This window comes from Primulina tabacum, chromosome 14 (genome assembly GCF_025594145.1).
Source record: "Primulina tabacum isolate GXHZ01 chromosome 14, ASM2559414v2, whole genome shotgun sequence".
In the NCBI taxonomy this organism is placed as follows: domain Eukaryota; kingdom Viridiplantae; phylum Streptophyta; class Magnoliopsida; order Lamiales; family Gesneriaceae; genus Primulina; species Primulina tabacum.
The window spans coordinates 6695992-6708001 of record NC_134563.1 but is presented as its reverse complement, the minus strand read 5'-3'; the positions used below and the strand labels follow the sequence as shown (position 1 = coordinate 6708001).

At 39.1% G+C, this 12010-nt stretch overlaps 1 protein-coding gene across 1 annotated transcript; it reads left to right on the top strand.

The window, feature by feature from the left end:
• The first annotated feature begins 10301 nt into the window (after positions 1–10301).
• On the top strand, positions 10302–11708 carry LOC142523731 (uncharacterized). Its single transcript, XM_075627464.1, has 2 exons — positions 10302–11019; positions 11104–11708. Exons 1-2 carry the CDS (start codon positions 10302–10304, stop codon positions 11706–11708), a joined length of 1323 nt encoding a protein of 440 aa, XP_075483579.1.
• Positions 11709–12010: the final 302 nt, after the last annotated feature.

Here is a 12010-nt window from a genome sequence, read left to right as displayed (position 1 = left end):
AACATCTTCGTCTCACCCTCCAGACACTGAGAGAAAAGGAACTGTATGCCAAATTCAAGAAATTCGAATTCTGGCTAGAGAGCGTCGCATTCTTGGGACACATAATATCAGCAGCAGGAGTATCTGTGGACCCTAAGAAAGTCGAAGCAATCTCAGATTGGCCTAGACCAAAGACTGTGACAGAAATTAGAAGTTTCTTGGGATTAGCAGGCTATTATCGAAAATTTGTTGAAGGATTCTCTTCAGTAGCCATACTCCTCATAAAGCTCACACAGAAGAACTCTAAGTTTCAATGGAATGAAAAATGTGAGCAAAGCTTCGAGACTTTGAAAAAGAAACTTACCTCCACGCCAGTGTTGGTATTACCGATGGAAGACAAAGACTTCACAATCTACAGTGATGCATCTAAAGAAGGTTTAGGATGTGTACTCATGCAAGAGGGAAGGGTGATTGCATACGCATCAAGGCAGTTGAAGCCGTATGAACAAAATTACCCAACGCATGATCTCGAACCAGCTGCAGTGGTATTCGCACTAAAGATTTGGAGACATTATCTTTATGGAGCCAAGTGTGAGATTTTCACCGATCACCAAAGTCTCAAATATTTGTTCACAACAAAAGAACTAAATATGAGACAAAGACGATGGATCGAACTCATGAAGGATTACGACTTGACAATAAGCTACCATCCAGGCAAAGCCAACAAAGTAGCAGATGCTTTAAGTCGAAAGAATATGAGTAAGGTGATCCTGACATCATTTTCAGCACAACCATGTCTTCGAGAGACAATCAAGATGAGTCAAGATAGAGATTCCGCTTTGGTGAAACTAAAAGAGCAAGTTAAAGAAGGGAAACCACCAGATTTCGAGACGGATAACAAAGGAATCTTGTGGATGAAAGGACAATTGTGCGTACCAGACATCGATAACCTTCGACAAGAAGTAATGTCTGAGGCACATAAGTCGAAATTTTCAGTCCATCCTGACAGTACCAAGATGTACAGAGATTTGAAGAAAAAATTTTGGTGGAGTGGAATGAAGAAAGACGTGGCAATATTTGTTTCCAAGTGTCACGTGTGCCAGCAAGTCAAGGCAGAGCACCAAAGATCTGGAGGACTTCTGCAACCTCTAGAAATTCCAGAATGGAAATGGGAACATATCTCCATGGACTTTGTTGTCGGGTTACCAAAGTCTAGATAAAGTCATGACCTCATCTGGGTAATCGTAGATAGACTCACAAAATCTGCACATTTCTTACCTGTCCGCATGAATTATAATTTGGAAAAGCTAGCCACATTGTACATGAATGAGATCGTACGATTGCATGGAGTTCCAGCTAGCATACTGTCAGACAGAGATCCGAGGTTTACATCTCGTTTTTGGAAGAGCTTTCAACAATGGGGACCAAAATTACTCTTAGCACGGCCTATCATCCTCAGACCGATGGCCAAACAGAGAGGACAATTCAAACTCTAGAAGATATGCTGAGAGCATGTGCTCTAGACTTCAGTGGTAATTGGAGCGAACATCTGCCCTTAATCGAGTTCGCGTACAATAATAGTTACCACAGCAGCATTGGAATGGCACCATACGAAGCTCTGTATGGACGAAAGTGTCGATCACCACTGTATTGGAATGAGGTAGGGGAAAAAGCCATTGTTGGACCCGAAATGATCCAAGAAACAGTGGATAAAGTTGCCGTGATCAAGGAGAGATTAAAAGCTGCACAAGATCGACAGAAAAGCTGGGCTGACCTTAAAAGAAGACCCGTGGAATTCGAAGTTGGAGAGAAGGCATATGTGAAAGTGTCACCCATGAAGGGTGTTATCCGATTCAATAAGGCTGGGAAACTGAATCCCAGATACGTCGGACCATTTGAAATCCTCGAGAAAGTGGGAACACTTGCTTATAGATTAGCACTTCCACCCGACATGTCAAGAATTCACAATGTATTCCACGTTTCGCAGCTGAGAAGATATATTTCTGACCCTAGTCATATTCTTGAAGCTGGACCACTGTTGGTTGAGGGAAATTTAAACGAAGAGCTGAAATATGAAGAAATTCCGATTCGAATTGTGGATAACAAAGACCAAGTACTGAGGAGACGAACTATTCCATATGTAAAAGTACAATGGTCCAATCACACCGAAAGAAAAGCTACTTGGGAGTTGGAAGAAAAGATGCGCGAGAATAATACCCTTATCTTTTTGAAGATCATGCATAGCCAAGTTTCGAGGACGAAACTTCTCATAAGGAGGGAGGGATGTGAGAACCTGAAATTCCAGCAGTAGCAGTAGCAGCAGCAGCAGCTAGCAAATTTCAGCAGAAGCTAATATTTCAGAAGAAGCTAATATTTCAGAAGCTGGTATTTTTCCAGCAGATTGGAATCCAGCAGCAGACAACAGATAAAATCCAGCAGCAGCAGCACGAAATCCCAGTAGACAGTTACTAATTCAGACCATAGCTTGTAACTGAAGCATTTAACATGAAATAAAGATTGTTAATGTCAGATTATGGCCTTAATTGGGAGGCTAACAGTCAGAATTTCACCTATAAATATCACCCTCAAACCTCTGAATTGGTTTACCAAAAATCTGGAGTTATCACTTGAAATTAGAGCTAAGAGAGTACATTTTCGAAGCTGTAAAATCCAGTAGCAAGGCAAGCAGATTTCCAGACTTCAACCGAAATTCTTTAAGCAAATTACTGTAAGTGGGCTTATGTATAAATATCTTGAAACCCATTTGATACTTCTGTTTCTAAGTTCAGTTTCTGTATGTTTGATTTCTGATATATGATTTTGAAGCACTGAAACTCCCTAGTGAACTAATGGTAGGAATATATATTCTGAACATTTCTGAATTCTGATTCTGATTCTGATTCTGGCCTCACCCCTTAGAGGAGAGAACATATAGGGGACTGATATCAGTTTAGCCATGAAATTCACTAACGTGCTCAGTGCTTACTAATTCTGATTTCTGTTTTGAAACCTGTGATTTCTGAATTCTAGTTTTTGTTCTGAAAAGATGAGTTTCTGTATATTATTGTATTACTGTTTCTGTTGAAAATGATTTCGAAAACTGGGAGTTATTCCCGCCCCTGCTTACTGAGTGACAATCATATCACTCACCCACCAAACCCATCTCAGATAAGAACGAGAAAGAAAAGTTAGAAGAAGAAGAGCATATTCAATTTTGGGGCTGGTGATGAAGATTGTTGTTCTCAGTTCTGATTTATATTTTAAATTCCGCTGCATCTGTTTAGATATTGTAATTCTGGTTTTACATTTCCGCTGTAAAACATTATTAATTGAGTTGTATTAGACATTGAATATTCAGTATTATGAATAAAAGACTGGTTTCTGAATTTTGTACTTCTGAGGCTTGTTGTTGTCGAATGTAAAATTGAGAACAACATCGGTGTCAACCAACCCCCGTCCCGGGGCGTGACAAGTAGTATCACTAAAATCCCCTCACCTAGTGTGATTTGGCAATAAAAGGAAATTAACTTTAAAACAAACCAAAACGAGATTTGTATCTTTCTTAGCACACCAAACATGATATTTAGCACATTCCCTATTTTGATGTGCAGGAGTACGACGAAAGAAACAATTGGATCCCTCATATTGTTTCTTTTTACTTGATCACCGCAACCTCCTTACTTTTCTTTCTTTTCATTCCACCGATATTAGCCGAGTGAGCATTTTTTGTCCTTTCTTGCTTCTACATTTCTTCTTCTGGCACACAATGTGAAATAAGATCACTTAGAGTCGCATTCTCCTTTTGAGTTATAACTTAACTTAAACTGACTAAATTGTGCAGGAAAAAAAATAAAACCAAATACACGAGAAGATCCTCAGATAACTCTAACTTTAGTGGCGTAAGTTTTGAAATAAGATGAGACATCTCTATGATGTATCCATTATGTTGTCTTTCGCTTATACCTCATCGAAATCAAGCTTGCTAAAAGCATGCTAGTTGCTAGTTTCAGCATTATAATTCTTCGCAAATCATTTATCGATTTCCTCAAGAAACTTCTTGGAAGTAGTAACCTTATTGGACATAATGCACCTAAAAGTTTTCAGAATTCCTCATCTCATGATCATTAGAATCATGCGTTTTGAACAATCCCACATTTCAAAGTCTTGTTTTACCTCAGTGAAACTTTTATCTGTAAGAACAGGGCATCGTTCAATCTATAGCACAAGGTCTAAATCATAACATTTTCCTTTCAATCCTTGAAGTTATTCTCAGTCAACATATGAATTGAACTGACATTAGCATATATCAGAGAAGCATAAAAGGTAGCTATACGAAAGAACAAAAGTTGTCATATAAGAATCCATAATAATAATCAATAAATTCAAATACACTAAAGTTCATGTGAGATGATCTCATAAGTCAATTTTTTGATACGGATATCTGACCCAACCTGATCATATCTCAATAGGAGTCACATTGAAGTTTGCTAAGTGTACATCCACAACGGCTGGAACCATCTGCTTTCTTCTCTGCTCAAAATAAAAAGAAGATTGACATTCGATGTGAGCATTGCAATATACTTGATCATAACAAAGATACTTGCTTCATAATACATGGTTACCCTCATGGCCACAAATTCTACAAGGGACCATGGAAAGGTGGGAACCAGAGATTTGACAAGGAAGGCTTATGACAAAGGAAGGGTAATGGGCAAGGCTAATGCTACTGTTGCTGGTGTTGATAAAGTTGAGCAGCCCAGTATGGCCACAAGTGCAAGATCGTTTTCTTCGCCATTTTGAAGCTTCGTGCAAAGGAACAAATAAGCGTTTAACATAATAGTCCCACTGTGAACAATGGCAGGTAATGATATTGAATGGATTATTGATTCTAGTGATAATGATCATATGGTTGGCCTTAATGGATTGCCACATGTTACTAGATCTCATGTAGATGCCACGGGTTCAATACAATTGCCAAATGGTAGTGCCACCAAAATTAGTAGCCTAGGCATCATTCCCAGAAATCAAACCAGTACTCTATAAAATGTCCTTGTTGTCCCAGACTTTCGTCATAATCTTCTTTCATCTCTAAATTCACTAAAGATCATTGTTGTTTTGTCATCTTCTTTCCCCAATTTTGTGTGTTTCAGGGCCTCTCAAATGGGAATATAATGGGAATTGGCAAAGAGAGACATGGACTTTACTACCTAGACAACTCAAGTCTGAAGCTTCTGGATGCACCACCTACTTCCCCATTACCTGTTTCTAGATTACCTATGTATAGGTCATTGTTTTCAGCTGTAAATAATGCACAAACTACTTATAGAAATTAGGAAACCTAATGGCATCAACGCCTAGGACATATCTCTTTGACTCGAATGCAAATGTTACCTTTCTTACCGACTAATTTTCATTTGTCTCACTGTAAAATTTTCCCTTTATCAAAGCAAACTCACATTTGTTTTCCTAAGAAAAGATCAGTAGGCTAATTCATTGCCTTTCAATTGATCCATATGGATGTATGGGGACCCTTCCATACACCCACATACAATGGGGAATGGTATTTTCTGACCATAGTGGATGATTATACACGAACAACCTGGGTCTACTTGTTGCACTCGAAGCTCGATGTTCTTCCAATGATTAAAATATTTCTATCTTTTTCCAAAACCCAATTTTTCACTACTGTTAAAGTGATTAGAACTGACAATGCGATGAATTCTTCCAACGCGATTGCACCGATTTGTTTCATGCCTTAGGTATCATCCACCAAAGTTCATGTCCTTATACCCCTAAAAAAAATGGTCTTGTTGAGCGCAAACACCGTTACATTCTCAACGTTGCTCGCTCATTAAAATTTCAATTCTGCCTACCTGATAAATACTGGGGTGATTGTGTTCTCACTTCGGTTTACCTCATCAATCGCACCCCAACACCACTTTTATCCAACAAGAAACCCTTTGAAGCTTTATTTGGTGTCTCTCCTTCTTACTCTCATTCTCTCCTTCTTACTCTCATTTACGAGTCTTGGGTTGCCTTTGCTATGCTTCCACATTGCCTAGAGAGGATAAATTTGCTTCCCGTGCTAATGCTTTTCTTTTTCTTGGATACTCCAATTCTCAAAAACGGTATAAAGTCTATGACTCAACCACAAAGAGAATGTTTGTCTCTCGGGATGTTTTGTTTCATGAAACTCTTTTCCCATTATCGCATACTAACCATTGTGAATCTATTTTCCACCTCCATCCGTTAACACACCCATTGACACACTTCTTGTTGATCCATTGCCACCCTTTCCACTGCCACAAATTCCTAATCTTGACATTTGTCTTCCTCGCAGTTCCACTCGCATTTCCCGACCATCCAATTTGGTCTCAAGACTACATATGCTCGTCCAGTTCTTCTTTACACCCCATCTCTCATTACCTCATTTATAATAAGTTGTCTCTCTCCTACAAAGTCTTTCTTTCGAAACTTTTTGCCAGCAAAGAACCTACCACCTATCATGAGGCAATAATTGATCCTCGTTGGCGGTCTACTATGGATCTTGAGCCGAAGGCGCTGGAAACCAACCATACATGGGAGATAGTTGATTTGCCATTGGGTAAGGTTCCTATTGGAAATAATGGGTTTACAAGATTAAATATAATTCTGATGGTAGCGTGGATCGAAATAAGGCTCGACTTGTTGCCAAGGGATATACCCAACTTTATGGAATAGATTTTCATGACACCTTTTCCCCCGTAGCTAAAATCACTACTGTGAGATGCCTTCTTACTGTTGCTGCCATGTTTAATTGGCTTTTGTATCAAATGGATGTCACGAATGCCTTCCTTCAAGGGGATCTTAATGAGGAAATTTATATGGTGTTACCTAAGGGGCTTCAAAGACAGGGGGAGGATTATGAAGGACTTCGAAAACAGGGGGAGGACAAAAAAATAAGGTGTGCAAATTAAAGAAGTCATTATATGGCCTCAAACAAGTATCGAGACAATGGACCATTAAATTTGCATCCATAATGAAAAGGGCTGGTTTTTGTGTATCCACGCATGACCACTCCATGTTTGTCAAGAAAGAACATGCTTTTATTACTATATTGCTGGTATATATTGATGATATAGTGATCACTGGTAACCATCAAGCTTCGATAGAATCATTGAAGAAGCATGTGCACAAGCATATCAGGATTAAGGACTTGGGGATGTTGAAATATTTTCTTGGCATTGAGGTTGCTTGATCAAAGGATGGGATATGTTTTAACCAAAGGAAATATGCTCTGGAACTTATATCGGATGCAGGTTTGGCAGGTGCCAAAGTTTGTGACACTCCTATGAATCAAAACAGTAAGTTTACTTCAAAGGAATTTGACGAAAGTGCAGGGAAACATGCTGTTGATGATCAGCTATTGGGTAATGCTGGTGAATACAGAAGGTTGATCGGTCGACTTATATATCTTACTGTTACAAGGCCTGATATATGCTATGTTGTACAAACACTAAGCCAATTCATAAATAATCCAAAGTCGTCACACTTGGAGGCCGCCTTGAGGGTGCTGCGATATCTGAAGTGTTCGCCTGGTAAAGGAGTTCTGCTCTCTACACAAAGCTCATTATCTCTAACGGATTATTGAGATTCGGACTGGGGAACTTGCCCCATGACGAGAAGGTCAATCACAGCCAGCGGACTTATTAACCAAAGAGCTGGGAAAAGGCCAACATCATTATCTTGTGTCCGAGCTTGAAATGATAGATTTATTCCAAGCTTGAGGGGGAGTATTAAAGTCGTGATTGTAAATTATAGGAAAATTTTTTTACTATTACTTGCACTTCTTCCTTCCCTCAGAATAAATAGGCTAGAGTTTTTGGTTGTAAGGTTGGAACTTCTTTTTCTTGTTCAATAAATCGTTTCAGCAATGGGAATTTCCTCTGCAAAGTTGTTCCCTATTTTATCTTTCAACAGTTATACTAAAAATTTACTTTCCCTGCAAATATGGACCGAGCCAACTCGTCTCATAGATATAGATCGGTGAGACTATCTCAAAAGAGACCAACTCATTTAAATACTGGTAAACCCATCACGAGATACCTAGGACAACATTAATATTCAGTCTTTGGAAAAACATAGAAACTTGAAAATGGCACTCTTGGTGTAGTAATCAAATATTGACAAGTAGTCATCTCGAATAAAAAGTTCATCTTTGGACCGATCAATTGTCACATGGAAAACCATAGAATTGTTACATATTCATCATCACATGATTTTATATAATCCGGCCAAATATTAATCATTCTTTGGATCGATTAATACCTATGATTAATCATAAAAACACAATCACCTTAATATTTTAAGTTAAAATAAATTTATTTACCCAAAAGAGGTTGTTTTGGGATATGTTGCTTTAAGATCTTGAGTGATCTCTTGTGAGACGGTCTCATGAATCTTTATCTGTGAGAAGGATCAACCCTACCGATATTCACAATAAAAAATAATACTTTTAGCATAAAAAGTAATATTTTTTCATGGATGACCCAAATAAGAGATCTGTCTCACAAAAAACGACTCGTGAGACCATTTCACACAAGTTTTTTGTCACGCCCCGGAACCGATACGTGCCATCGGCGTTGTTTAACAATTTAAAATCTCGTAACAACAAGCCATGTAGTACATCAAATAACCAAAAGCCAGTCTATTACATAAATCAATAATCGTCTATACAATGCAATTGAAACGAAATGCGGAAGCGTAAAATACTATAATCTAACTAAAAGATAGAATAACGAGACTGGTCTTGAATCGGATCACCATCACCAAAAGTATTCTTGTTCTTTATCTTCGATTTGTTCTTCGTTACTATCTGGGGTGGGAATGTAAAAAATGAGTACTTGGGAAATACTCAGTAAATGGGGGTCGATCGGGTATAACGAATATCAAGGTGAAAATTATACAAATATATTATCATAATTTCAATAGTAAGCATGTTGAGTCGAATATAAACAAAGTACAAACATATCACTGAAAGTCATCTCATTTTCATGGTTTACCGATCAGTCCCCTATATGTTACTCCTCTAAGGGGCAAGGCCAAGAACGGTGTTGATCCCATATTTTGCAAAGCCCAAATCATTTGAAACACACTAACAATGGAAGCCCTAAAAAAATGAAGAACCGAATAGACAAGCCCATGGAATTCCAAGCCACAGCCCAACAGATGTCAAGCCCACAAGAGTTACCAAAACCCATGGAATTCCAAGCCACAGCCCAACAGATGTCAAGCCCACAAGAGTTACAGGTAGTTGGTCCAAGAAAAGCACGATACGAGGAGTTGAGCCATGACCCAACGTGAGTGATCGTGGAATATGGTTGAAATTTCCCTGTGGAGTGTGACAAAAGCAGAAGGATGAATCAGAAATAAAGCCCGACAAAATCAACAAAGAAAACTACAGCAAAAGCTTTGCAAAATTCCTTATCAATTTTATGTCCTTTCGTGTCAATTTCTAATTCTAGTAGCAAAGTATTCCAAATATTCCATATGTTCATCAGTCTTCTCTATAAAAATATTGGTCAAGTTCATAGTAACATAATGATATTTGATGTTGTTAATGGATTCCTCCTATAATCTTGTCATTTTCCTCATTCCGTGTTTACGTTTTTGAGCAATTTTGAAGGAACTATAACTAACGGTCAAATCGAGACTCGCAACGCTTGGTAAACAGAGCCAGATCATTCACAACTTTGGCACGATCACGTGCCTGGCACACCCCGCAATTTTCGAGACAAAAAAATTGGCACGCCCAGTGGGACCCAATGTCTCCAAAGCGTACTGAGAAGAATGAAGGAATTCCTCCATCATAGGGGAAGGGTCATCGCTCACAGGAAGAAGAAATTGAGGCAAATGGAAGAACTGTTGAAAGACTCATTCACCAGTTCGAAGAGGAGACTTTGAAGGAAGGAGTTGTCGTTTCTGGTGGTGATGAACCTTCAACAAACTTCATGTTGACTATGGAAAAGAATATCCGCAGCGATTTCAGAGAAATGACCCAAGCTTTCGCTACTGTTATGATTGAATTTGTTGCAGAAGTGAAGGAATGGAAGAAGTCTGCAAAAGGAGAGGTTGTTACACCAGAAAATGATAAACTTCAAGAAGCGGACACTAAACTATTTAAAGATCAAGGCCAAGGATCGGGGATTCCTCAAGCAGGTGAAAATCGTCACTTGGGAGAAGCACTGATCCCTGAATCTACCAGGGAAGGAGGGTACACTCCTCTGCACAAAAGAGAGGAGGAGTTGGGGTTGAAATAACAGAATTGCGGTAACAGTAGACAAATGACCGGTAATATATTCTCTGTGACGTCTCCTAACTTGCATCCAGGGATGTATGGTGATGGGGGAATGCGAGGGTATGCAGTACCAAATTCGGGGAATAACACCCGAGGGGCAATCTATCTTCCACACCAGGTACGACAAACTCCAGTGTTGGATTTTGACACGGTACGGGGTGTTATTCAAGAGTTGTATGGCCCGGAAGTGATGCCAATCAACCGACCAGAGTTTCACAAACCGTATCCTGATATTGTTGATCGTGACAACCCTTATCCACGAGAATACCATATTCCAGACTTCACTTTATATTCTGGAGAAGATGGTCAATCTAGTGTGGAACATGTAGCAAGGTTTACAATCCAGTGTGAGGAATTAGCTAATTTGGAGAATTTTTCCAATTACAAGCTACGTCTGTTCCCAAATTCTTTGACTAGCACTGCTTTCACGTGGTGTGCGACGCTACCTCGAAACTCTATTATGACTTGGCATGATATGGAACATCAATTCCATACACAATTTTTCCGAACAGTACCTGAGATTAGTATAACGGAATTGTCAAGGGTGGTCCAAAAGCCGAGGAAATCTGCTATTGATTTCATTTGCAAATTTAAGAAATTAAGAAGTAGATGTCGAGTATTCCTTCCTGAATCAGAGTATGTGAAAATTGCACAGCGAGAGCTTGACTTTGAACTTAGGAAGAAGTTCCAAGGGATGGAATTTAGTGATTTTTATGAGCTTGCTACCAAAGTATCAGAATACGAATAATTGTTGCGGGAGGAGAGTCATAAAAGAAAATCTACATTAGGCTCTTATTTTCAAGAAGTCGAGGAAGTTGCCTCGGCAGAAGTGGTAAATTTTGGATCACGCACCGTCCTTTTCTTGAAACGCAAAAATGAAGAACTTTCCAAGAAAAACATTCCTCCAGTGCAAACACCATATACTTTCGATGCGTCAAAGACGGAAGAAATCTTTGATAACTTGGTGAAAGAAAAGTTTATAACGTTCCCCCCAGATCATAAGCTACCCACCAGGGATGAGATCAAGGGAAGAGACTACTGTAAGTATCACAATTCCTTTAACCATAATACTAATGCATGTTGGGCTTTCAAAAATATCTTACAAGAAAGAATTAACAAGGGGATCCTGAAATTTCCCGAGAAGAATGAAACAATGATAGTGGATGAAGATCCTTTTCCCCCGGTAGCAAATGTGAATGTGAGCAATACTGACTTGCGTTTCTTGATCAATGAGAAAAGAAGAAGTGGAGGTGAGGACAGGTCCATTAGGCCAAGATTTACTTTAAAGAAGTTTTGGGTGCCTCAGAAAATGATATTTGAGGTTAAAGAGAAGAAAACAGAAATTTTTTATGAAAAAGACCACCTATTACAGAGGGAGTGGTGTGCATTATAGTGGGAGGAATATGAGGTATGATAGGGAATCTATGGCCAAAAGGCCAGAGAACCAGTACCTCAGAAGGAGCTTGTTTCCTGGGTTGGCAAATGATGAGAGAACAAGGGACCCACAGTTGGTCCAGAAGATAATATGGAGGCCAGCACATCTAAGCTCTAATAAAAAATATGAAAGGAAACCTCGTTTTGTTGTTCCTCCCAGAGCAACCCCCGACGGTATATGAAAACGGGTAGAACATCCAAAGTTCCCAAAACCTCTTTCTCGGACCCAAAAACGACGCATGTTGAGAGAGAAAGCTGCTG